This window comes from Phalacrocorax aristotelis, chromosome 23, assembly GCF_949628215.1.
Source record: "Phalacrocorax aristotelis chromosome 23, bGulAri2.1, whole genome shotgun sequence".
Classification (NCBI taxonomy): domain Eukaryota; kingdom Metazoa; phylum Chordata; class Aves; order Suliformes; family Phalacrocoracidae; genus Phalacrocorax; species Phalacrocorax aristotelis.
Genome location: NC_134298.1, coordinates 6547080 through 6573422, shown reverse-complemented (window position 1 = coordinate 6573422; position 26343 = coordinate 6547080). Strand labels below are relative to the sequence as shown.

At 54.3% G+C, this 26343-nt stretch overlaps 3 protein-coding genes across 6 annotated transcripts in view; 2 read left to right on the top strand and 1 right to left on the bottom strand.

The window, feature by feature from the left end:
• The first annotated feature begins 574 nt into the window (after window positions 1–574).
• LRRC3C (leucine rich repeat containing 3C) lies at window positions 575–5532 on the top strand. Its single transcript, XM_075116790.1, has 2 exons — window positions 575–687; window positions 2674–5532. The coding sequence occupies exon 2, from the start codon at window positions 2752–2754 to the stop codon at window positions 3532–3534; it is 783 nt and encodes a 260-aa protein (XP_074972891.1). The 5' UTR covers window positions 575–687; window positions 2674–2751; the 3' UTR covers window positions 3535–5532.
• A 5703-nt stretch (window positions 5533–11235) lies between these two features.
• Window positions 11236–19312, bottom strand: ZPBP2 (zona pellucida binding protein 2). Of its 2 annotated transcripts, none has more exons than XM_075116738.1 (7): window positions 18954–19312; window positions 16159–16284; window positions 15435–15596; window positions 14347–14565; window positions 13098–13183; window positions 12331–12508; window positions 11236–11833 (listed from the first exon to the last, which is right to left on the bottom strand). In XM_075116738.1, exons 2-7 carry the CDS (start codon window positions 16235–16237, stop codon window positions 11736–11738), a joined length of 822 nt encoding a protein of 273 aa, XP_074972839.1. In that variant the 5' UTR covers window positions 16238–16284; window positions 18954–19312; the 3' UTR covers window positions 11236–11735. The 2 variants fall into 2 exon arrangements, with proteins under 2 accessions (XP_074972839.1, XP_074972840.1); XM_075116739.1 differs by having other exon boundaries at window positions 13098–13165.
• A 4423-nt stretch (window positions 19313–23735) lies between these two features.
• The window catches only part of IKZF3 (IKAROS family zinc finger 3), a 36120-nt gene continuing 33512 nt past the window's right edge, over window positions 23736–26343 (top strand). For all 3 annotated transcript variants that reach the window (XM_075116833.1, XM_075116832.1, XM_075116831.1), the window contains exon 1: window positions 23736–23852. In XM_075116833.1, the coding sequence (XP_074972934.1) occupies window positions 23741–23852 (112 nt within the window). In that variant the 5' untranslated portion in view covers window positions 23736–23740. The remainder of the gene's footprint in view (window positions 23853–26343) is intronic.

Genomic DNA, 26343 nt, shown 5'->3' with positions numbered 1-26343 from the left:
GCTCGGGGGTGGGCTGGGGGCCCGCTGCGGCCCCCTTGGGGGGCAGGCCAGCTTCTGCCCGCCGCGGCGCGGCTCTCCCCGAGTGAGCGATGCCGGTGCCGGGCGGGGGGCGGGGACCGTGACCCCGCCGGGGTGGGGGGAGTCTTGCCCTCCTCGAGGGGATGGGGGTGGTCCCGGGGGTCGGCGAGGGCCGAACGGGGCCTTGCGCCCCGGGGGGGCGGGCCGGGGTACCGGGGCTACCGAGGGTGCTCCCACCGGGGTTCGGGGGGGCCGCGGCGGGGCGGGGGGCGCGGTGATCCCCGGGAGGCCCTGGCGGCGGCTGCCCGGGATCGGGGGTCCCGGGGGCTCCTCGCCGGGGCTCCTCGCCAGGTCTCCCCGTTTTGCCTCCCCCCCCCCGCCCCTCCCCCGGGATGTGCACCGGGGTCAGAACCTCTCCCGCGGGGCGGGGGGGCTGGAAAGGACCCTGGTGCGGGGCCGGGGGTGCTCGGCGCTGCACAGCCCCCCCCCCCCAGCCTCCCCGGGCGGGGCGGGCCGGGGGCGGGGAGCCCCGGGGAGGCCCGGGCGGAGGATCCCGCCCACCGGCCCCGCCGCCGCCGCCGGCTCCGGGCCCGCCGCGCTGCCGCGGGGCGCGGCCGCTCCGGCCCGGGGCGCGGGGCCGGTCCGCCGCCGCGGGGCCGCGCACGGCAGGTGAGTCCGCACCGGGACCCCCCGGCGGCGGGAGCGGGCAGGGAACAAGGCGGTGGGGGGTGGGTGTGTGTGTTGGGGGTGTGTGTGTGTGTTGGGGGTGTGTGTGTGTGTTGGGGGCGGGGGGGTCCCCGGCACCGCCGCGCCGAGCTCAGCTTCCCCCGGGGAAGCACCGGGCTTCCCTCGCCCGCAACGCCCCCGGAGCCGGCGCTGGAGCGGGGCCGGGGGGATCCCCGGGCATCCCCGGCTGCGCCGGGTGTACAGCGGGTCCCGGCGCCGGCACAGCCCCGCCGCGGGCAGCATGACCGGCCCTCGGCTCCTCAACCGCCCTCCACGGAGCTGGCGGGGTCCCCCGCGTCCTGCTGTGGGTTGCGGTCCCCAGGGTAGCGGCGGGGGGCCGCTTGTGCCCATCCTCGCAGCGGTGCGTGGTCCACAGCACCGTGGCTGGGAACCGTCCGAGCTCACCGTGGGGCCCTGGAGAGCCACATCCCACCCGCGGGGGTCCCCCGGCCCCCTGCGTCCAGCAGACGAGGCACCCCCAGTCCTGGGTCACCAGCCCCTGGCTCAGTCCGGTGGGTTTCCCACAGTGCCCAGCTCTGCGCTCACCCCTGGGGCAGTGGGAGGGTGGTCCCAAGGGGCTGCATTTGCCCCAGGTTTACTTCTGGCAGGTCTGGGGGGCCGGTCCCCCGCCATGCCGACGTACCAGCCTGGTGCTGGGCTCCTGGCGCCCTTTGGCTGCTTTGAGCCCCGGTCTCCGCTCAGGGACCCCGAGGCACCCGGGGGGGGGGCAGCAACTCAGGGGTCAGCCCTGCACTGGCATGACCTTGGGGTGTGTCGGCGTGGTTGGGCTGCCTTACGGTGCCTGGCACTCAGGGTGCTTGCCCAGGCTGCGCTATCGAGGCCACCCTTGGGTGGGCACCTCTGCCCCTTTCTGGGGAGCCCCGGTTGGCGCCTGGAAGCGCGTTTGCCATGGCGGGGTTCCCCGGGGAGCCGGGGGGGTGGTGGGATGAGCAGGCAGGTGCCTGGCGTCACAGCACGGGGCTTTCCACAGCGCAGAGCTTTGCCCGACGAGGTGTCACGGGGTGCCCTTTTACATCGGTGTCGTTAATCATGGGATGGTGGGAGAGCCCCTGAATCCTGCCTCGATGGCTTTGCTGCCGCGGCCCTGCCGGGGACGGTGTGGGGCCCCTGGACATGGCGGGACCCATGGCTGGGAAAGCCGGGCAGCGCGCTCGCAGGGCTCGGACGTGGTCCTTATCTGCCGCCACCACCCTGGGAACTCACCACACGCTCAGCTCCAGTGAATTTCCTTTTTCTGTTTTTGTTTCTTTCCTGCTGACGTTTTTCCCCTCCGGAATAAAGGGCTGGATGGGGACCATGGTTACGGGGTGGTGTGGGCAGCCCGGCCCGCCGCGGCCGGGGTGGCACCGGGCAGGGGACAGCGGCACCCAGCCACCCGCCTGCACTGGTCCCCTCGAGAGGGAAAACCCAGCATGTGCCCCGGGAGCTGCTGGGGAGCAGGGCCAGGGAGCGCGAACCTGCTCCGCCGCTGCCCACATATTTCCCATGGCATTCCCCAGGGGCTGCCTGCAGCGGTTGCTCGCCTGGAGCCAGGGCTTGCCCGCCGGCATGTCCTGGCAGCCGCCGCTGCAGGATGTATCGGCCTTCTGCGAGTGAGCGATCAAACCGCTGGTGACCTTGGCAGGACGGGAGCTCACCCCCGCCTCTGGCTCAGCCCGAGCCGTCTCCGTTTGTTACGGCCCAGCTGCCGGCACGCTGGAGACATGCCTTCGCTCGGCCCCTTGGGGCCTGTTCCTGCCACGCCGGAACCCTGAGCAAGGCCACTGATGGTAGAGGAAGGGGGGATACATGAGCCGTGCCGGCTGTCCCCGTCCCCATCCTGCGGCCAGGCTCTGCCGGGGCAGGTGCAATGGGTCTGCCTCTCAGCACCCCTGCTCTGATGCTGTCCCCTTGCTGTCTCCACCTCAGATGCACCGAGTCCAGCTGAAATCACCGCGGGCGAGAGCCGCCGGGCTGGCAGCCATGCGATAAAGCCAGTGTGGCACCATGCCTGCGGCACCGCGGGTCCTCCTCTGCTCGGTGACCATGTGGCTGCTCCTGCAGAGCCTCCTCCTCCTGGCCTCCTGCCTCTGCTCGGCCACCGCGTTCCCCAAGGGCTGCTACCCCTCAGAAGAGGAGGGGCTGAAGACCTTCCGCTGCAGCAACGCTCAGCTGACCGAGGTCCCCCGAGACATACCCAACGACACCAACAAGCTCTACCTGGACTCCAACCGAATCCCCTTCCTGCCCCGCGACGCCTTCCGGGATCTGCCGCTCCTGCTGGAGCTGGATCTGTCTCACAACGCCATCGCCAGCATCGAGAGCGGGGCTTTCCGGGGCCTGGCAGAGCACCTGCACTCTCTGGACTTGTCTTCCAACAGGCTGGTGTCGGTCAGCAAAGATGCCTTTAGCAACCTGAAGGCCAAGGTCAACCTCTCCAACAACCCCTGGCTGTGTGACTGTCGGCTGCAGGAGCTGATCCGCACAGTGGACCTGGTGGCCGGCTCCTCGGGCGGCATCATCTGCGACTCCTCCGCACAGGAGGAGCACGTCGGCAAAGCTTTCCTGCAGGTAATCGCTGACACGGACTTCTGCAACGTGTACAAAAAGACCACGGACATCGCCATGCTGGTCACCATGTTTGGCTGGTTCGCCATGGTGATCTCCTACCTGGTCTACTACGTGCGGCAGAACCAGGAGGACGCCCGGCGGCACCTGGAGTATCTCAAGTCCCTGCCCAGCAAGCAGCGGAGGTCGGAGGAGTCGTCCACCATCAGCACCGTGGTATGAGGCACCGGCATCCCGCAGGACATGGGGACACGTGGAGCTGGGGATCGGCCACTCGGCAGGCTTGTCGTGGCTGCAGGAGCTGTCATGAGCCACCGTCACCGCACAGAAATAGTCACGGATTTGTTCTCTTCTCCTCGGGGAAGCGGCGTCTGGCAGCGGGAGCCACGGCCAGCGAGCGCCTGGCTCCGGCGCAGCGAGGGGCGAAGCGGCTGCGGCCGGTGGGCGGTTATCGGCAACGAGCACGGAGCAGCCATGGCATCGGCCTGCTGCCTCTGCCTTACAAAGGACCGGAGAGACCCCGAGCATCCCCCCAGCATGTGGCCACCGCTCCGACCGACCGGGATGTCCGGACTTCATTTAAAACTCTCATATGTCCTTTGCAGAGATCCTTTGGGGCATTAACAAAATCAGTGTTTTAATCCCTCCCCGGCTTACCCTCGGCTGCCTGAGGGATGTTCCTGGCAGCGCAGGGCAGCCTGGGCCTGGCTCCCTGCCTGGACGGGCAGCGGGCAGAGGAGGGCCATGGTCAGGAGCGGTACGGCCACAAGGCCAGTGCCCTGCCGGGTCACCGGCCCCAGGAGGGTCACGGGCTGTGACCTCTAGCCCGGCGGGACCGAAGGACAGGGCGGGAGGGGGAGACGCGTGGGTTGGGAAAGGCAAGAGGCAGGGCTGGGGGTGCCCCGCTCCAGCTCTTGTGCCGGATGGTGCCACCCCATCACCCATCTCATCCCCTGCTGCTCCCTGCTCCCTTCCCAGCACCCCTGGGCCAGGCAGAGCAAGGGGTGTGGGGGCCCCCCCCCAGGGAGGGGGCGGCTGGTGGGTGACCCCAGCACCTTCCCCCTCGGAGTGTGCCCTTCCTGTAAGAAACAAATGGGAAACGAGCTCCCCTGGGGCTGAGCCCTCTGGGGCCACCAAGGGTCACGAGTGCTGATGGAGGGGAACTGAGGGGTCCAGGCAGTGGGTCCAGCCCTGGCCAGATTTTGGGGGGAGCAGGTTTCCCTTCGGTGCTCCCCGGGGACCATGCAGGTGGGTGCAGCACCCCTCGCCAGCCTGCTCCGATCTGGAGCCAGAGGAGAGCTCCCACCTCTCACTCAAGGACTCACAAGCTGCCGACCGGTCACTGTGATGGGAAGCGGGGAAGGAGGGAGCCGCTGTGGCTCCTCCGCCCTCTCCCCACTCCCGCGCCGCTGGCAGGAGCCTGAATCTCCCCTAAAACGCCCCAATGTCCCTTCTTGACACTTCCAGTATTGGGCTGCAGGTTCCTGGTGTCGGTAGGTGGAGGCGAGGCCAGGGCACCGGGGGCCAGTGCGGGTGGGGGTCAGTGCCCACCTTTGGGTGCATGGGGTCCAAGCGGCAACTCAGAGCAAAGCCAGAGCAGAGCCAGACTCTTCCAACCGAGCATCTGGTCCCCGAGAGCTGGTTTTGCTGGGTTTGCCCTTTTTTTAAAACCAACTGAAGCTAAATTGCCTTAATTCACCAAGAGCACCAACCAAAGCTGCTTGAACATCCTCTGTGCCGGGCCAGACCCGGCTCCAGGACCAACCTCAGACCCTGGTGCAGGCAGCGCGTTTCGGCGCAGGCAGGGCCCGTCCTCCCATGCCCCAGCACCGTCCTGCCGTGGGACGGAGCTGGCCGGGAGCGGCACCCGTGCCCCTCCACAAGTGCCTACTTCCCCAGCGCAGGCCAGGGGCTCTGCAACGCACAAGCGCCTCGTCCCAGCTCCAATCCAGGCGTCCCCTGGGCCCGCAGCCCCACGGCAGCTTCCTCCCCACACCCCCCATACAACCGGCTGTGGAGAAAAGGGGCTTGGGGGGACTGAGCCACCGCGAGCGGCTGCCCCGTGGCCCCAGGCACTGCCCCCCTGCGGGCATCCCTGGGCGGCCACTCTCGTGCCCGCGGCATGCGGGGACACCCGGGACCGTTTGACCCAATATGTGTTTTGTTTAAGGGACCTTTTATGTTCTTACTTTATACAATAAAGTTGGCTTTTACTTTGGAGCCCGTGCCCGACGCGTGCTGGCGTGTGTCTGTGGCGGGCTCGCTGCGCTGCTCCCCAGGCAGCTGTGGCTTTGGGCTGAGGCGGGTGGCGTCAACTTGTGCCGGGGCCACCCCGGTCCTCGGTGACATCCTGGCCGCAAGGTAAGGGTCTCCGCAACACTCAATGTCTTCCCAGAGCCGTGTCTGGCTCTGCTGGGCGCGCCCGGGCTGGTGCTTTCAGAAACACGATACTTGGTCCCTCCGGTAACGCTGCCTTCGCCTTCAATAAATGAACACCTGGCAGCTCGGCTCCTGCGAGCGCGGCTCAGGTCACTGGCACGGTGTGGAGCGGTTTGCTGGGGCCCAGCTCTGCTCCCTGCCCTCCCGGACCAGCCCCGGGCATCGCGTGGCACGCCAGGCAGGGACCACGACACCCGGGAGGGAGAAGCCCTTCCCGATGCCCGTGGTCCCCCAGGTCCCCACGAGCAGCTTCTTCGGTCACGGCATCCGCAGCCGCTCACCAGTACCTTCCGCTGCACGGTGCCTGCTGAAGCGTGGTGCTGCGGAGGGTGAAACTGGGGACCTAACGCGGAGTGACAGCTCCCGCTCGCGGGACATTAACCTCGTTTGTCACTCGGCTGTCTCCAGACGCAGCGCGGCATGGCACGGCCACGACAGCCCACAGACCCCAGGCTCCCCGAGCAGATGGCTGCCGTCCACTGCCCCGCTTCGCTCCCTGGGGACGCTTCTCCCGGGGCCTTGGGAGCAGCTGGGGAGGGCTGGGAGATGCAGCAGGACGGGCGGCCCCGGCTGCCACCCAGTCCGCAGCGCTGCGGCTCCCCGGCGTCCTGTCGGTGTCCCCCCATGGGGCTGGATAACACCGAGCACCTGGGGGCCAGCCCTGCCCCGGCTCTCCTGCCCGAGGGGTTGTTAGGGTGGAAGCCAGCCGGCTCGTTACAGCCTACACTAAGGAGCACAGGGGGAAGGCGGTGGATCCCCGTGGCAGCCCCCGCCAAGAGGGAGGTCGGCTGGTTGTGGAACAGCCGCTGCCCCATGTGGATGTACGGGGGAGTAAAATATATAAGAAACCTCATAAAAATCTGCAGTAAGCTTTGGGAAGACAACTTGGTCTGGGACAGAGAGAGTTGCATCTGGTTTACGCTGTTGGGAGTATTGGATATTTAATCGGGTGTTGCAGGGAATGGGGAAAAGCAGAAAACCGGGATATTGGGAGTGTTTCCAGGCGGTGCCCGTGGCCAAGCCGGGGTGTCGGAGGGGTCTCAGGGGTCTGGGGCCGGCCGCCTGCCCACGCCGTGGGCAGCTCCCCTCCCAAGGAGGGATTTTTCTCATCTCACCCTTTAGGCCCCAGAGCAAGTTGCCGAGGGCGAGATCCTGCCGGGGAGCTGGGAGCCGGCGCTCGGTAGTGATGGGTACGGGGACCTCGGCGTTAAAGTTGACACTTTTCTTTAAGCGAGGAAATATAATAATCCGTTTTAAAGCTGCATTTCTGGGTAATGCGTTTCCTGATGTACTGCAGATTTATCTGCTGGGATCAGCAACGGGAGAATTAGCAGCATGACCTCCTTCTGCACTGTTCCAGCATGCTGGTAAATCTCTGTTATTAACTTCCAAGGTGCTCTTCCCACTCGTGCCGGCCGGGTAATTAACTGGCTGCCTGGGGAAGGCTGTTCTTCCTCGATGGGATGGAGGAAAATATGTCACTGGGGCAAGAACTGGGCGGTAAAACCTCTTCTGCCCACCCGGCCCTGAAACGCCCCCCCAGGGCCCCGGGACCGAGCGATGCTCCCCGGGAAGCCAGGCTTTGGGCTGTTATTGAGCTCGCTGGCGGGCAGCCCGGCTGCGGGTCCGTCCTTTCGGCAGCGGTGACGGAGGCTCTACTCCGGGCCGGGGGCGAGCATCTGCTTTCGCAGGGGTGCGCGTTTTAGAAGCAAGGTAAAGCGATGTTTTTCTCAGCACGTGAACGAAGCGCGCCCAGCAGCCACGGCCCCGGCCTGCATCCTGAACTTCTAACTGATTAGATTTAGAAGAGGGAAGGAAGGATGTCTAATTGTTTAATTTCCACAATTATAAAAATATTTATAAATAATTAGAACTGATGGCAGCAATTACACTGTGATTAAAGCTGGTCTACACTTCATTGATGGCCCTTCAGTTATGTAGCCTTACTTATTTATTTTCACCACAAAAAAAATCCATTTTCAGTGGCATTGCTGCCAGTAACGTATCATATGTATTCACTGCCTGCAAAGGACTCATTAATCCGATGGTGTCGCTGGTTATAGGAACGGTGCTGTGCAGAAAATGCGGTCACTGGACTTTGACAAGAGGAAATTTAATTTCAGTGGATAGGAAACCAAAGCAGAGCTAAAAAGCACATCTCTTCCCATGTGGACGGTCAAGAGCTCAGCATTTAAGCCGGCTGCACGCTCCCCTCCTGACTCGCTGTGCCCAGCTGGGCATCTGATTGCCGTTTTTTTTTAAAGTGAGGTTGTGCCTGGTAATAAAAGGGGAGGACCTGCAAAGCTCCCCCTCTCAGAAGGAGACATCATCTTTCCAGGCACTTTTCCTGCCTCGGCGGGAGATGCAGGGATGTCGGCATCTGTGGGCTCGTGTCCGTCCCGTCCTCCTGTGGGAGCACTGCCGGGCCGGGCGCTGCGGCGCCGGCACCCCCCGCCTGCCCACGACCTCGCTCCAGGCCAGGGCCTTGGTGCCAGAAAGCAGCACAAGCTCTTTTTCCCCCCGCCCTGGTTCCAGGTCAGCAGAGCACTTGGAAATACATGTAGTTTTATATAAATGACTGGTCCCATCGAGGACTTCGCTGCGGCTGCTGTACTGAAATCGGCTTTGCCTTTCACAAAAGGCTCCCTCGGCTCCCGGCCGTTGGCTTTGACTCAGCAAAGCAGCTGATCCCCTTCGTGTGCCATGTCCCGGCCCTTCTCCCGCCGCCCTGAGAGCACGGCCGCACGTGGGATTTCACCTCTCCCAGCACACGTCCTCGCCGAGGCGCAGAGCGGCGTCCCGGGGCGTCCCCGTGACACCCAGCCCCAAGCACCCGGGGCCTCAGCTTCACTTTTCCAGCCACTTCCCACCAAATCGGCTCTTGGACGGGCCCCTGGGGGAGTTCCTGGGGGGTGGGTTAGCTGGGGCTAACCCAGGGATCCCTTGGCTCAGCGTCCCCGTCCCAGGTGTGATGAGTTCCTGGGACGTGCTGATCGCAGGGCACCTGGTCCTGCCCTTCTCCTTAAAATCTGCTGAGCAGGTCAACGTTCCTGCTGTGTTGAAGCAAACTGCTGGTGCCTTGGGCAGCTCTGTGAGCTGTTAAACTCCCGTGGGACTAAATTCAGAGGACCGATGTGCTCCTGGTTTAACAGAGGTGCTGTGGGGAGTTACAGACAACCATCTCACGGGAGCGGAGGCGTCACCGGCGGCTGCGGTCCCATAACCAGCGAGCTGGCGCGGCAGTGAGTGCTTTAGCAGGTGTTTGTTAAGTGTTTCTCAAGTGGTTTGTCCCAGGCTTGGGGGGGAAAAAGCAACTCCGATGTTAAAACAATGGGCCGCGGCTTCCAGCTGGCAGATTATTTTTGTCATCTGTGGATGTTTAAAAGCACTCGTGGGCTGTTGGGACGCGGCCCGTGGGAAGGGCTGAGCTACCGGAGGCCTGTGTGGGGAAGGGGACGGGAAGTCTGAAGTTCTGAAAGTGTTATTTGTGAGAATTCATCGCGACTCTTGAGGCATCGTAATCGTCCTTTGCAGAAAGCGAGATTAGAGCTGCGTGGTCAGGGCAGGGTAAAGCTCTGCTTTAAAGGGCTGAGCCTTGCAGGAGTAACAGGGGCTCCCCTGCTGTGCTGACAGCATCAGCTACAGCCCCCCCCTCGAGAGGGAGGTGTGTAAAAACAGAGTGGAACAAAATAAAGGATTTAAAGCAGGGAGAAAGGCTGTCAGAACTCCTCGTGAGCGATGGCAGCTGGGGGAGGTAGAGAGAGATCATAAAAAGTAAAGGTGAGGCAAAGTGAGAACTGATCGTGGCGATCTGTAAAACCTGGCAGCGACTCAGGGGCTCGGGAGGGGGGCCAAAAGATTCAGCTGCGTTCGGGCTGTCACGGGCAGCAAAGGGGGGAGCTGCGGCCGGGCGGAGGGAATTGACACAAGAAAGGTCAGAGCGGAGCCGTTTCGCATCAATTTCTCATCAATTTCTCATGAAAGTCTCCGCAGCATTAATGACACAATCTCCTCTGCAAGGCGATAATGAAATATCTGACCTATTTTTCTACTTTTAAGGCCTGCTGAAAAACTTGAAGCGCTGTAAAAGCTTCCTTCAACCCCAGTTTTTAGGAGGAGGGAGTAAGTGTTCGCTTGTGACTCGCTTGCTGTTGCACTTAGTACCCGCTTACTGCTTTTTTTTCTCCTCGCAACCTATGCATGTGGCATTCCTCCGTCGTGAAACGGGCCGAGAGGCGCAGGCAGCAATCGCTGAGCCCGTCTGCTTAATCCGTGTAAGCCTGCGCCGTGCGCACAGTGTCCAGTTGGCAGCGAAGGCAATCAGCCTACAGGCAGTTTAAACGCTCGTTACAGTCCATTTTATTTGTCAGTACTTAATAAGTAATGATTCTAAAACGCTCGGAGCGCGGTCTGTGCCCGTACCATCCCCTGCTGTGTTCCTGTCAAAATAGATAAGTTAAACTGGGTTGAATCTGGTCGATTTTTGGATGAATAGCCACCGAAGAATTTCTAGATGCCACAAGAAGTTGTGGATAACGAGTAGGAGGTGCCCTTTTGCTTGACTTAGTCCTACATAGTGCAAAAAAGAAAGGAACGGCTCCATGCCGGGCACGGCTTTCCGCGGGACGCAGAGTCCCCTCTGCATGGGCTGGGGGGGGGGGGGTCATGTTGCCATCACCTGAGCGGCTTCAAAAGGGACAGGAAAGCTTAAAACAAAGGTGTGTGGTTGCTTTTTTTTTTTTTAAAGCTTGTGTCCTGGCAGCTCCACCGTGGCCTTGGAGGCCTGAGGCTGCTGGCTGCTCCAGTGGGTTCGCACAGGGGCTGGCAGGGAGTCTGGGTTGCTTGTGAAGCTCTTGCCAGTAGTGAACAAATCATTACTAATAGCGCTTTACGAGCAAAATGATCAGTTGCTGCAGATCCAGCAGGTCTCCCTCAAAAGCAGATCGGAGTCAGTTCTTTCCTGGGAAGAAAACTTTCCCATTATCTCAGTGCTCTGGCAATCTGCATCTTGACTTGTTGCTCATCCGGTGAACTTGAGAGGAATTTACAGCTGGTGTAAGCGGATCATCTGCTCACGCACCACAGCACCTGGGGCCGGCAGAGCTCTGCCGCAGGGATTTCGTGCAGCTGAAGGGAAGGATGCAGCAGCAAGCAGGCGGAGGAGGCTCAGCAGCCTCTCCGCTTCCCTCCCTGGGACAGACCTGCTTCTTTCTGGGGAGCAGCGGGCCAGGAGAGAGACCTAAAAGCTGGGTCCTTAATTCTCCTGACTGCTGGGCTGCAGAATTTTGTTATGAACCCTCGCTCATGTCTCGGAGAGCCGATTTCACTTGCTCTGCTGTGTCTGTCAGCAGAGCTCCCGCTGGTGGTGGCGGCGACACAGAGAGCCCTCAGCGGGCCAGGGTCCCTCACCCGGTGCGTCGTGCAGCTCTGCACGCAGGCTGGAGTACTTCAGACACAGAGAAAGCAGTGGGGGAAAAATAAAGGGAAGGGCATTTAATGCTTTAAATTACAAGGATTAAATACTTCTATTAGTATCTGCTAGAAATTGCTCATAGAGATTCTGGCGTATGTCACTGTGGCACATAATTCCGCTATGTCTGTCTGCCAGCTTCCCCTACAGCGTTTATAGCTCCTTCTCTGAGCAAACTGTGGCACGAAGCTGTGGCGTGGCTGGTGTCACCACCAAGAAACGGACTCTGTGCACAAACAGCCACACAACAAACATCCCTTTTGTTTTTTCACGGAATTACTTTACCTTGTGTAAACACTTCATTTCATGCATCATTTTTTAACAGTCTAAATGGTCCCTGAGTACAGGAAATGTAGGGGTGCGGGAACGGCGGTGTTTTGTCATTGTCAAAAAGTTCAAAATAGTCCAGAACTGGACGTAGGATTCCAGAATCGGTAGCTAAAAAAAAAAGACGTCACAAAACCAAACACGCTTTCACAGCTGCTCTTCGGCTTTCCAGTTTGTTGCCAGTTTATTAGCAAGATCTCGCTCCGTACTTTTTGACTCGAGGCCGCGCACAGATCTGGCAGGTCACGTCGCTGTTGGGACTGTAAGTTCCGGGATCACAAACCACTGCGAAGAGAACAGTCAGCATTTCAGCCAGCTCCCCCCACCTCGGCCAGGGCCAGGGCTGTCAGGCAGCACCGCGCGCCTTCCCGACACTGGAGGAGACACCTCGTCCTTCCCAAGCTTGCCAGAACCAGCACTAGGTGTGGCTGGCAAAGATTGCTTAAAACCACTGAGTGTTTTCTAGCAGTGCTGCCGTTAAGGTGATTTTCTTATTCACCCTGTTCCAAGCACGGTTGCTCACCAGTGGCCTGGAAATAAAAAAACCCACTTCACCGCTTCCACTTACTCTGTTTGGAAATACAGTTCCCCCTAGAGCGCGCTAATGAACGCTGCCGGCTTGTTTTCTGTTCCTGTCGGGTTTTTAAACCTGCGATGTGAATGTCTTTCCAAAAGATGAATGGAAATATTACTTTTGACACTGACATTTACCAAAAACTCTTCAGAGAAACCCGTGATCGGCGCTAACAAGCTATATTTAAATCAATGTATTTTATATTTACCGCAGCAACTAGCGCAGTTCTTGTGGGTGATGTCGTTTTTCCCAAAGCCCGGTCGACAACTGTCAATGTGAGTAACTGAGAAGCTGTTGTCCACGTAGTGTATTGTAGGAACGGTTTGAAACTCGTGCTTCAAAGCGTATGTCTGTTTACTGAAAAACTCCCCAATACGATCTCTTGCCTAAAATTCAGAAACATTGGAAGAATAAACAATAGTCAATTGTTTTTTTTCTTGATTTTTAAAAAATATCAGTAAATACTTTTCAGTCCTGATTTCCCCCCCACCCACTGACCTCCTTAACTGGCAGCCTTCCTTTGGCTTCAGGGGGCCTGGGGTCAGCCCCAGGACGCAACCTGATGGCATGTTTTAACATCAAGAAGCCAGAGAGAACAGGTTTTAGAAATCAGCTACAGTATATTTACTCTAAACTGTATTTGATTTACCGAATCATAAACCAAAGATTTGGTTTAGAGAACTGGAAGTTCAGCATACTAATATAAATACTAATGTTCATAATTCTTAGAAGTAAATATAAAGAAAATAATGAGCCCGACCTATTTTTTTTTTTAAGTGTTTGTATCAATTTGGCTTTTAAAACTAATTTTCCGTCCTGAACTGAAGTATTTGAAATCCATGAATTGTCATTTACACTTATTAATGCCATAAAAGCTGGGTGAAGCTGGATTTACTACCAGTCAAATCCGTGGCTGCTAAGGCAGAGATTTGGGTTAAATACACAGAGGAGACACAAGGGTGGCTGACACGGAACCTCTTGAACTTTGATGTTTGTCACGTCTTCACAATCGTAAGGAACCTGGTGGCAAACGTCCTCCCATCCTGGTGCAAAAGGATTTACTATGAGTGGGGGGGAAAAGAGACATGTACGTGTGTTGAAGAATATATTACAGTGAACTCAAAGCCTCAAGCAGGTTCATTTCAGAAAACATCATCAAATAAAATGCGTTACCGCCTTTAGCATCTTACGGCACTCGCTCCTTCGTACCGTAGCCTCTTAACTTGCTGCTAATTTGTGAAGAACTGTGGCTTGTTTTTCTTTCACCTGTTGCTGTCTGCAGTCAAGATCATGTTTTGCAACTGTTCTTTTGATCGGGTGCATTCGAATGTTGAAAAATGAGTGACCGATAATAGGGGAAAAACCGGATTTGGTGGTTTCTGTCGAGTTACTTAAATGGCTTTGTTGCAGTAAGAGTCAGATGTCAACCAAGAACATACTGGGGGGAAAAATATTGCTAAGCTGACAGGAAGAATGGAACTGAATTCTTGCACAGTACCCCTGGGTTACAGAAAGGGCTGAAGTTTCATGCAAGCTTAACTTTGGGTCCTCAGTTTGTTTCTTGCCTTTACTGAGGGTAAAATGGCCACAAAACCATTCCATAACCTGTTGGACGGTCCCTCCTGGCATGTGATGAGAACAGGTACAGGAGCGAACGTGGTCAAAGCATTAATGAACAACTTCCTTTCCTCAGAGATAAAACATCTCTAAATTAGGGCAGCCATCAGGGTTGATTTAACCTGTTTTGCAAGGCAAGACAGCCACATCGGTATTACCGTCAGGGAACTGTGAGGCTCTTGCTTTTAACCTCTGAGCAGTTTCCTAGAACCAAGCAAAACCACAGAGGTCACAGGCTTATTAAAAATCAAATAATGAAAACAAAATATGACCATTTTCCTTTTTTTTTTTTAAAAAAAAAAAACACCACAAAAATTAGCCATGGCATCTTATCAGCTCTCTCCTTTCAACAACCCATCCAAACCGCGCACCTTAAGGTTTTTCGCTCAGGTTGCAAGACAGGCAATACTACAAATTCAATATATAAACTGCATTTTAGCTCCATCTGTGGGCTAGTCAGAAAAAATACAGGGACTCCAAAAGGAAGCAAGGAAACAACTTCTGAAGGTACACTTGACTCTAATGTCTTTCAGATGATGTTTATAGTGCTCCCAGGTTGTTTATAAAAATAAATGATCCCTCCCAAACAAACACTGAAACCTGTTACCTTGAAAACTAACAAATAGCTCATGCAGGAGGCCTTGTTTTGGTGTCTTGACAGAGTGGCATTTGCAGGACGGCTCTATGATGTGACACATCAGATCGGAGATGATGTTGTTCAAGATCTTCTTTAGTTCCTCAAAGAACTGGCCGTTGGCTGCTAGCTCGCATTCCTTCGTTGCAAAGCGAACAAAAACCTGATATGCGTGGTCAGCTTCTCTGTACGCTTCAAGAAAATAGTTTGTGTGTGAGTTCTGCAGCGCAATCACAGATTGAATCTTATACAGAGCTTTATCGTCTGTATCTGTGTACTTTGTATCCGAAATACGGGCTCTTATTCAGAAGTAAACAAATAAATAAGGCTTACTCATTAACCATAACAGAACAAATTTATCCTTGCCAGAGCTGACTCAAATAGTAAGAGACAGTTCAGTTTGAAATGTACAGGAACTTGCACGTATGCTACCAGGCTCTGCTCCCAAATATTAAAACAAAAAAGGGGGCAAATAATAGAATAACACAGAACTAGCATGTCTACAAAGCTGTGTAACTGAAATGGATTATGCAAAACTTCCCATGCGATTGTTTTTAATTATCTTAAAAATTAGTGTTTCTCAAGCAGTTTTGGAAGTGCTGCTTTGGGGGTGGGGAGGTGACTTTGCCGAGCGGCGGTTGCAATGGCAGAAGGCGGCTCGAGAGCGCTGCCCCTGCAGTTGGGGCAGAGGGCTCGTTCCGCACCGGCGTACGTTCGGTTTGGTAATCTCTCTCTCGTGAGGCTGCACTTGGACACGAGCTTCCTTTTCAGATCTTGTGTATCACTGGAATAATTGTAGTTCACTGTGTTGTTATTAAGGGTAGAGATTATTATATTCTTTGAGTTGCTGTATATTTCTGGCAGCAGTTATTTAAAACTTTTTTCCAAAACTGGGAGAGGGAGGGGATGTATAAAAGTATTTTTAAAATTTATTTTTGACTCTGGAAGAAAATGTTAACTAATTATTTCTTTCTGCCAAGCCTTGCAATAAACGTGCTTCACAAACCCACCACACTACAAGGGCTACGTGCATTAGCTTACCAGTAAGTTAGCAATCTTACCGTATACCATGAACTTATACGCCTCAAACACTTCTCTTTCTTCTTGTGTTGTAGTTTCTATGATTTTGTGAGAAAGAGTGCATGTGTAGGCTCCAGACATTGACTCCTTAAAACCCATCACCATCAGCTTTCCTGTTTCTCTAAGATTCACGTACATTTGCCCTAGAATAAAAACAGGAAATACTTGATTACTGGAAATGTTCGGTTTCTGCTGCTCTGCTCGTTTAGAACATTTGAAGATGAGATCTTGCTCTTATACATAATGACACTGATTCATATGAGTCTGAAACGGTCTAAAATTCATGACCTTTAGGACTTATTGCAAGTTTCTTTCTATCTCAAGCCTTTGAAAATTTTAAAGGGAGAAGAGAAGCATAGTCTAATGTCAGAGTTGCTGGAAAAACCTGGCACAGGACCACGCAATTATCTGGACCTACCATCCTCTTGCAGGGTGGCATCAACAGAAACAAGGAAAACGTGATTTCACACACAGCAATCTACTTAGCCATTTGTGGTTGACTTTTTCCCTTGTAAACAGAAAACAAAAGGTACTTCTCTATCTCAGCATATTTTCCTGATTGCCTCCCAGCCCCCCGAGGCAGAGGCTGTTTCTAAGTTTGTGAAAACGTACCATAAAAAGCCTTTTCTATCAGAGACTGGGGGGGGGGAAATGGCTGAGGCAGGCAGAGTGGAAATCCTCTGTAGTCCGAGCAAAGTGACCAACCTTCTAAATTTTTCCCATCTGGACCGATCCACAAATACTTGGGATCTATTACTTCTTCTTGAGAACGAGCCAAATCCATGCACAGTAGAAACGGGCTATTTGTAAACACCTTGACATACACGTTAACTGCAATACAAGGGAATAAGGTAAATGATGTGAAATGTGTATATCGAATGAAATTACCAAGATACTCACTTCAAAAACGTATTTGATGTAACGCCATGTTTATTTTTCATGTCTGGACTTGAAAAGTATAAGGTTAATCTTCTATGTCCGTTTGCTCTTATTAAGATCACGGAACTGTCCATTGTGTGGTTGGTGCTGACTGTGCGCAGAGACGCGCGAGTCGCACGCAAATGGCATTGCAGGGTCACAGAAAGCACTGGATTTTGAGCCTTTTGCAGAGCAGGACCCTCGTCTAGATGTTAAATATTCAGAAGTGCTTATAGTAGCACCAGGGGACAAATGTATTTCTAACCCCTTCCCACCTCGTTACTGTATGTTGCCGGGTTCGTATTCCAGAGTCTCCAGCACCATGTTTAGCTGAGCTTGGTTGTGGCGCTGCCATGTGTAGTGTTGTCTACATAATGATCTCTGTACTTAAAACCCCATTTTAAAAGTCTAGTAAGACCTTAGTGTGTGTGTATATATATAAAGACAAGTTTACCTTCATGTTTGATATTGCCATAAACATAATTCTTTTCTATTAAATCAACAGAACGTTGCTCTTCCTTAGGTACAGCTCGCACTGTAGGGAAAAGGACTTTGAATATTACAAAGAGAAAGCTAAATGTGTGACTGCTAACCTTTTGTTTTGTCCTAGCAAGTTCCTGTCTCTTGCCTTAAGTTTTCTTTCTTCCCACACCCTTTTCTTAAAAACAAGGGCTCCCACTTGCTGCTGACTTGCCAGATTTTGTTGCTTTAGTGCCCAGGTTGCGAATCTGACTTTATATAGCAGGTTCAAGCTAGCTGAGCCTTTCTCTTTACAAAAAGCCAATAAAATAACTATAAAATCTAACTAGAAAGCTAAGGTATAGGGGCTGTGGGAGGGTCTTCAAGCATCTGTGAACCTTTGCCTTCTGGGAAACAGTGGGCAGATGTCTAGGCACGAGGGGTTGTTCAAGAGGCCCCAGGAGATGTGCAAATCATTAGAATTTGTGCTTTTTCAGGCCATGGTGGCAGGCTGGGGTAGCCCTGTCCGACCACTGCTGCCCAGGACTTTGGTCTGGAGGGAGAAGGGCACTGCTGGGGCCCACACCCTCCCATCTAACAGGGGCTTTGTCGTCATCTGCTGAAGGAAGGTCCTGCAAAGCACAACTGCTGTCCACAGGAGGCTGAGAGGTTGTAGAATCATAGTGTCTTTAGTTGGAAGGGACCCCCAAGGGCCATCGAGTCCAGCTCCTGTCCCTGCACAGGACACCCCAAATTCACACCGTGGCTCTGGGGGCCTTGTCCAAGCGCTTCTGGAATATCGCCAGGCTGGTGCCGTGATGCCTCCCTGGGGGGCCTGTGCCAGGGCTCCACCACCCTCTGGGGGAAGGACCTTCTCCTAATGCCCAGCCTAACCCTCCCCTGGCACATCTCCCTGCCATTCCCTCGGGCCCTGGCGTTGGTCACCAGAGAGCAGAGACCAGCCCTGCCCCTCCTCCTCCCCTTGGGAGGGGGCTGCAGAGCGCCATGAGGCTGCCCTCGGCCTCCTCTGCTCCAGCTGAACAACCCTCAGCCGCTCCTCGTGCCGTTTCCCCTCTAAACCCTTCCCCAGCTCCATGCCCTCCTCGGGACACTCTCCAGTAGCTTTATACCCTCCATGTCCTGCGGCGCCCAACGCTGCCCACAGCACTCGGGGTGAGGCCGCCCCAGCTCGGGGCAGAGCGGGACAATCCCCCCGCCTCGCCCGGCTGCGATGCAGGGCTCGGTGCCCCCCGGGGCACGGTGGCCCCCTTGGCTGCCAGGGATCACTGGTGGCTCATGTTCAACTTGCCATGGACCGGAGCCCCCAGGTCCCTCCCTGCAGAGCTGCTCCCCAGGCTGGCTGTATGCGGGTGCCCCCACCTCACACAGCCGCCCCCCGAGGAGCCCATGGCCATGGCCCCACCTGTCCCTCCCTCGGTACCTCCAGTCAGGGCACCCAAGCCTGCCACCACCACCACCATCATCACCATCCCCATCCCCGGGGGAACGGCCGCCGCCCCCGCCCTCCCCCGCGCCAACGGCTGCCGCGCGCCGCCAACCGCCCTCTGCGAGGCGGGGCGGGGCGGGGGGAGCGCGCGCTGGCGGCCGCGCGCGCCCGCCGCTTCCCGCCTTTTCCTCCCCGGCGGGGCGGGGGCGCTCCTCGCCTCACCGCAGCGCGTCAGGCCGGGCGGGGGCACCCGGCCCCGCGCTCGCCGCCTCCCCCACCTACACCCAGTGCCTTTTTTTTTAAAAAAAAAAAAAAAAAAACACGCTATTTTATTATTATTTTTTCCCTTCACAGGCCCGCGGGGTCTGTGGGCCGCTTGGCTAGCGAAGGGCAGCCCCGCACCCCGGCTGCCAGCAGCGCCTCAGCCCCGTGCTTGAGAAACCACCACGTCGCTCTTCCCCAGCACGTCGCGAACTATATTTTTGACTCTTAAGGTGGTGTTTCCAGCTGCGTGGGCAAGGGTAGGAAACTACGGCGGCGAGGAGGAGGGAATAGGCGCGGGCATGGGCTGCGGTCTGCCCGCTCGGTGCACTGAACCTGCCCCGTAACCACAGGGACGGCCGGGTTGGCGTCTCCCAGCTCTGCGTTGCGGGTGCCGAGGGCTTCGGTAACGTACCTGCGAGCTTTGCACCCCAGGGTGTTCTTCGCCTGCAGGTTTCTGGAGCACGTCATCACGGGATGTGTACTTTCAGCTTAAAAACAAAAAAACATTCCTGCCCCTTGCTGTGAGAAAGACTGAAAATAAGAGCCGGGCATATATCCTGTTGGCTTGAAAATAAAGCCGAATGCCACGTTATTACTTCAAGTACTCAGTGGTTTTTTAAGTCAGTTACATGTTTTGGAAGGCTTGCTTGTGACTTTTAAACTCTTCTAAGTAGAAATATTTTGTTTTTAGAGTGAGGGTTGTAAAAATAGCCAGGAAACAGCTGAAGAGGGAGAGGATGGTACTTGCGTTAGACCACACCGCCCATCATGAGGCACTCAAGATCAGGAACTGGGGCCAAGCCTGTGGTAATTAGCTAAATCATATTTGTCGTGCAGCCCCGGATCAGGCCAGGGTCCGAAAATGATGTAATGGTATTTGCATAACAAATATGGAACTGGCCAACACAGGAATGATCGTTATTTTTGTAGATAGCTGTAAAAACTCTAATTCAACAGTTCCGTGCAAAAAAGTACTATGGTTTTAAGTTTTCTTTAATAAAGCATGGGGAAAAAAAAAGTGTGAAAAAGAAGTTATCGAATTATTGATGGAAAATGCTTTTACTCAAGTCTGGTGGTATTTTAAAGTAGCGTCCCTCTCATTTCATGTCTTGCAAAGCTCCTAAATGTGTGCACTGCCTCATTATTTCACTTCTCTCTCTTTGCAGGGAAGCGGCCACACTTTCGTCTTCCTTAGACCAAGATATTAACTCTCAACTGGTCGGTTAAGGTATAAGAACTGTGTCAGGGTTTTCATTTTTAATTTTCTTGAGCTGCTGAACAGTTCATGATTAGGACCACCTCAAAAGATCCCAGCGTTCCCATGTGTTGAATGTTTTCAGTTTTACTCAAAGTTAACATTTCACGCTTACACCGTATAGGCAAAATGATTCAGTTTTTAACGTGTCTGCAATAAACTAGTCATATTTCATCTGAACATCCTCTGTTCCTAAGGATGTTTATACCCTATCGTCGTGCAACTGCCCTACACAGCCCAGGTCCCCAGCTTGTTAAGTATTATAAAATAGTACCTTTACTATAAAGCTTTGTCTGCAGTTTTGGATCTTTATAAACTTAAGCTCCTGGTCTGTGTCTTCAGACAAATGACTCATTCCTTTTCCAGTCTATGCTTTTTCTAAGTTACAGGCTGATAAATTGTCATTACAGATTTGTAAACTCGGGGAGGGGGGGAGGAGGGGGAAGAAGCTGGTTATCTTGAAGAACAGGGTAATGGTGGGGGGGAGGATTTGATAGGACAAAAAGTGAAGTCGTATCTGTGAATTACTGGGTATTTTTGCTGACAGATAGAAGCTCTGTCAGTAGGAGATGCAAAAAAAGGAAGAAAAATCTATTGTAAGCTTGTCGATCGTGGTGTGCATAGGTATTTGATAATTAAGAAGGCAAATATTTTATCCTAAGAAATAAGCAGGGATCTTTCCAGGGGTGCGGGGTCACGTGAATGACCGAAGCAGGGCTCTGGGGAGATGTTACCTGGGATTCAGGACACAGGTTTTGTCCCTAATCTTTAAGGTGGGTGGTGTAAAGCAAGGATAATGCAAAGGAGGGCCATAGGGGCATTTTTTGAATAGGCTGGCAAACCCAGGCTTTCTTGATATCTGCTGTTGAAATAAAAGCAGAGAGAAGATGCCATGGAGTATCTGATGGTCAGTGTGAGGGAGAGCGAAATTTTAGAGAACAAATCTGGCAGTAAGAGAAAATGGCTGTGAGTAATCCTGGGATGGAAAACAAAGGGTTTCTGATCATCACACAGCAGACTCCAGGGCTTCCTTAAAATTCATAGGAGCAAGAAACCTTCCTGATTATTAACTGGTTCTGGAAGGGGAATGCAGAGTGGCAGAGAATTGGGCTTGGTTATCCCAGCTATCTTTTTTTAACACTGTGTTTCCAGAATCTTTTTCCAAGTGGTGGAAAAGCATCAATTTAAGAAGCACTTGCTGACACAACACAGAAAGGAAGTAGGAGAATCACGTTTCCATGTTGTCCTGTTACCACACACCTGAGCTACAGCAATTCATACTCACCGTCTTTGGTTTTATGTCCAAGTGATCCGGTCAGATCACAATTTCATTTGCCGCTTTGTTAAATTCTAGATTCTCAAGTTGCCCGAGTGTTGTTACTGATTTCCAGGCGCCTTTGTGGAAAACACATGTAGTAAAGAAACAAAATCCACTAAGTGTCCATCAATCTTCTTACCCCAAAAGATTCATTTCCCAGTTTTAACATACAGCTGAGTTGCAGGGCCAAAAACCCCAACGCAACCCAAAAGCACAACGTGATGAAATAAATACTGTAATGAACAGATGCAGCAGCAACCCCGAGGGTCCAGAAGCGCACCTGCCCTAGTCGTGCTGCAGATCATCAGCAAGCCTTCCACCTACAGCATCTCGGGGTGGTTGTTTTCCTCTCTCAGCTGTCTCTCTGGCTCATCAGAGTTCAAAGTTGCGAATGCGAACTCTGTTTCGATGCCAAAGCAGGCCGGGTACGGACTGTTCTGCACCGGTGCTCGGCGCTGATGGGAGGGCTAGGCCAGCTATCACCTTTTTAGGCCTTTTCTTGGTAAATAGCTCTGGGCTTTGGGTGAAGCAAAATGCCGTGCCTAGTGCCTAGCTTGCAGGCGAAGCCAAGACTGCATTGGTCTGGCACAGCTCATGCTTCCTCATGAACTGTAGAAGGTTTCAGGTCGAAAGGGACCCTTAAAGGTCACCTGGTGCCACCCCCTGCCGTGGGCAGGGACATCCTGCACGAGGTCAGGCTGCTTGAAGCCCAGCCAAGCCTTGTGCAGAGCGAGCCTCCTTTTAGATTTCTGTCTTAAATGTACAAAAATGTTCATTTAACCATCCCCGGGTACTATGAGTGAGATTAATTTCTTAAACAATTTTGTGACTTGATTTTCTTCTCACTAGCAATGCTACTTCATTAAGAAAAGCAGTTCACTTAACCTAAGTTTTATTTTACTCTTTTCTCAGCCATTTAATGTACGGTCCGAAGAGTGCGATCTGCTAACAAATAATGCAAAGAAAGCGGTGTTTGTTTAACAGTTGAGGCTGCCTTACCATGCTCACACGATGTGCAAACAGAGCTGGGACAAACTGCACACGAAGGAAATTAACTATGTAGAGAAGTTAACTCTTTCATGCGTGCGGGCATCGCAGCGCAAAATTATCACTCCGGTTCTAGCAAGGGCTTGGGCTGCTTGGCTCTGCAGCGTAAAACAAAACGAGTCAGAAGTCTGCCAATGTAAAATAGCTCCGTGTTGCCCTGCTAAACTCTGTGTATGAATAGCTATTGTCCCTTGAGTGACCTAACCCAAGTCATCGCAAATGGCTTTCCCGTGCTGTTCGGGGTGTTAGCACTTGCAGCAGGCTTTAATGATGAAGAGCTCCCTAAAATGCCAAGCAGTATTTGTGACTGGCTGTCTGTAGTGTGATGCGGATCCCTCGGTCTTGCTGGCACCCCTCTCACATGAGGAGCTGTCAGATGGCTCCTGGCCGCGGCGCTGTGGGAGCTGCAGGGAGAGGGAGCGGGCTGCTTGTCGGACACACTTGCAATGGGAGAGGTGGGTTGGAGGGAGCTGTTGGACCGGCTGGAGATGCAGTGGGGATCCGTGCGATCCCCTGGCTGACTTGGCCCTGAACACAGGAGCGTGTTGGAGTCCTCGGGCAGCGTTGCTCGTGTGGGGCTGGTTTATCGCTCTCCTTGGGCCCCCTCCTGACAGCCCGCCCAAGGCCCTGCTGTGGCTTCTTTGCCTGCGGAGTCACTTCTGACGGTGGGCAAAGAGCTCATCTCCAACGGGGTGGAGAGGGACATTTTCGCTAAAGCAGTTTCCAGTGTTCTGGCCCTTCAGCACATTGTGCGAGAGAGCAGGGGTGCCCCTGGGGTGCTCCCGGGGTGCTCCCGGCTCTGCCACCCCGGGGTTTACCCTCTGCCTGCCCTGTCTTTCAGCCGGCCAGGCACTAGCCATGGCTCCGCAGCGCAGCCTCGCCTACAGCCTTTGCCAGGCTGCCAGAAGGGAGCGTGGCGCTCGGGCTGGCCTCAGCCCCCCGTTATGGAGACGCTCTTTGCCATTTGTCCTATGAAAAAAGCTGGGGCCTCCTTCAGCCCCCCCAAAACCCACACGCTTTGCCCTCCGCCACCTGTGCCGGTGTCCCCGCCAAGCAGCCATTGCTTAGCGCCAGCAGCGAGCTCCAAGGCAGGCGAGTCACTGGGGGTATGGGGGTACCGGGCATATGGGTGTACCAGGGGTACCTGGGGCATGGAGGTTACTGGGGTACTGGGGGTACAGAGGGTACTGGGGGTATGGGGATACCAGGGTACATGGATACTGGGGTATGGAGGCTACCCGGGTTATGGAGAGTACCATGGGTACGGGGATGCTGGTGTATGGAGGGTACCGGGGGCATGAGGGTACCGGGGATACGGGGGGTACTGGCAGTGTAGAGGGTAGCTGGGGCATGGGGGTATGGGGATACTGGGGTAGGGAGGGTATGGGGCTACTGGGGTGCCCGGAGCACGGGGGTACTGGGGCATGGGGGTACCGGCAGTATGGAGGGTACCCGGGGCATGGGGATACTGGGGTAGGGGGAGGGTACCGGGGCACGGGGGTACCGGGTATCGGGGCGGCTCCGCCCGCCGCCGCCCGGCGCCGCTCTCCGCCCGCCGAGCGCCGCCGGGCCGGGCCGGATGTCGCGGTGCCCGGGGCGGGCGGGAGGCGAGGCCGGTGCTCTCCCGGCGCCGACAGTCCCCGAGCCCGGGCGGGCAGGTGGAGCCGGGAGCCGCGGCCGGAGCATGGAAGGTGAGAAACGACCCCGCTCTTTCCCCGGGCCGGGGCGGCGAGGGGACGGGGGGGGACGGGAGGAAGGCGCTGCCGCGCCCCGTCCCTCCCCGCCGACCCCGCTCGCACCGTGCTCCACCTCCCGATCGCTTCCAAGCGGCTCCTTCAGCGCTTTCTGCAGACACATTGCAGCTTCTGGAGGAGAAATTTAATCGCGTGTTGCAATTAAACAGGAAACGAACGGGGCTTTTTTCCCCCCTCTCTGTTTCATTTCAGAAGCATCACGACACGTATGATAAAGTTGGGTTATAGACCCGGCTTTATCTGCTGTTCGTATTCTAGGTTTTAACGAATTAAAGGGCATGTTGGTTTCTTTTCGCTTGTAAAACGTGCGTGCAACTTCAGAGCCGGCAAAACCCAAGCTGCAAGTTAGTCTTGGGCTAAGGCGTAATCTGCTTTTGAAGAAAAGCAAAATTACCTGCGTTTTTAACAAGCCTGGCAAAGAAGCATTGGGAAGCAGCACTCGATTTATCAGTTCAGAGCGGGGATGTTCTCACTAGACGATTTCAACTCATTGCTTTCAGGGCTTGAGTTTAGATTCCGCTGTGGCTCAGTGACATGAGGGTTTTGGTTATGTGAAGTTAGATGCAGATTTCTGTTTAAAAATGCATTCTCCTGAGCTAAAGGTTTTTAAAATGTCTGTATTTAAATATTTACTCTCATAGACTCTGATTCACTTGAGTCCATCGCTGCTTGAGGGATGTGGCTAACCTTTTGAAAGAATGGGTCCAGTGACAGTTTGGCACTTAAAAATGCAGCCTCATTTTCTCGGTCAGGTCGGGACCACCGTGTATCTCTTGTGGGAGAAGAAAGCTCTTTAGATATGTCGGTAATTTTGGTGTCTGATTAGCAAATAAGCATGTTTCTGCCACTACAACTGAGATGATTTGAGAAGTCTCTTTTTGCATTCCTACTTCTTGTGCACTTGAAGTTAAGGTGCAAATAATGCTTCAGGTTTTAGGTCTGGGTGTGGGGATTATGTGGATCAGCTAATGTGCCTGAGCTTGTTATGTTCGGGATGAAGTTAAGGTAAAAGGCAGTGATATACTGTGTTATCGCTGGATACAGTAACTGCTTGTGTCCCTGTTTTCATGGGTCTTGGGCCAATCTCAGCTCCGCTGGAGTCGACGGGAAACTTGCTGCTGAGGACAAAGGGGTAACGCGGTGTCCTTGCTTTTTGTCTGTGCTCAGCGCGAGGAGGCTCAGTACGGTCAGCGACCAGGAAACGGCGCTGGCAAGAGCGGGTGTTTGGGACCGGGCTCTGGGCAGCTGCAGCCTGCGAGCTGCTGGGCTGTATCTCTTCAGGACTGGTTTATTTTTGCAAAGACCACCAGAACTGACCTCGTGCTGCCATTTCCGTGTGCTGTACTGAGATGAACAGCTAGAATTACTAAAAGATATTCTTCTGGTTTCAGCAGGTTGTATGCTACCACGTGAAAAAAACGTTATCCTTCATCACATGTTGCCGATCAGGATTTCTTCCCAAAATGACATGTGCGCTTAAAACGCCCATGTTGTTTCAACCATTACATGGCGCTTAAGAGCAGTGCAGTGTTAGAGACCCTATTATTAAGTGTAAAGACTTTGTTTGGTCCTGGTACCTTCTTCAGAAAGCCAGGGAGACTGTAAATGCCAAAGAAGGCCATTTAGTGGGGAAATTAGATGGGCTTTCTCTCTTTGGTAGCAGGGTTGGAGGTGAAAAACGTGCTGGGGTGGAAGAGGTTGGCTGCTGTACGTGGCAAAGGCACTGGCTCCGCTGCGAGCACTCAGGGATAAGGCTGTGGGAGTCAACCTGTAGGGCAGGGGCCAAGACTGGTGTGGCTTTTATTTTGGCTTACTTGTGCCTCTTAAGGCACCGCAAAGACAAGGAAACGAGCTGTGCTTGCTCCACATGCTGTGACAGAAGGGCTACGAGCTTATGGGATTTAAAACGATGTCCCCTTCGCAATGATGTTCGGTTGAAAAACACAGCTGGTGGTAAAAAGGCAACATTCTGGTTTTCACTTTGGAGGCCAACAGGTAAGATTATAATAATTCGAGATGTTTCGCCCGTTCTGTTGCCTGCAGCTGTGTTGAGGGATATTTGTGGTACCATTTATTTGAAAAAATCTTTTTTTTTCCTTTTTTGGTTAAAATAGAGGTAGGCTGTTTTTTCACTGCTGTTAAGGCCAAACACCAGGATAAAACATCAATACGGTCGTGTATTAAAACGCCATCACACTTTTTTAGCAAGCTATTTGAATATTTTTGCTCACTTTGGCTATTGGCGCAGAGCACGGGATGGCTAAGGATTGGTTTCGAAGGCACACGAATTTTACTTCTGCTTTGTAAGTGAACATCGTGCGTCAGCTGCAGCACATGCAAGACAAGCGTCTTCCTTCCATGCACCCTAGTCAGTGGATCTCTTTGAAGTTCGGGAAGACTAACGTGTTCTGTAAGTGATTTCCCGTGT

What these genes read in the sequence shown, in the direction of transcription:
- ZPBP2 (XM_075116738.1), bottom strand. Translation starts at nt 16,237, where the DNA reads ATGGATTTGGCTCGTTCTCAAGAAGAAGTAATAGATCCCAAGTATTTG. An exon ending in GCTATTTGTTAGTTTTCAAG is followed by an intron (nt 13,184 to 14,346) that starts GTAACAGGTTTC and finishes CCCCACTCATAG; the next exon opens with TAAATCCTTTTGCACCAGGA. An exon ending in GAACTGCGCTAGTTGCTGCG is followed by an intron (nt 11,834 to 12,330) that starts GTAAATATAAAA and finishes TTCTCTTCGCAG; the next exon opens with TGGTTTGTGATCCCGGAACT.
- LRRC3C (XM_075116790.1), top strand. Translation starts at nt 2,752, where the DNA reads ATGCCTGCGGCACCGCGGGTCCTCCTCTGCTCGGTGACCATGTGGCTG.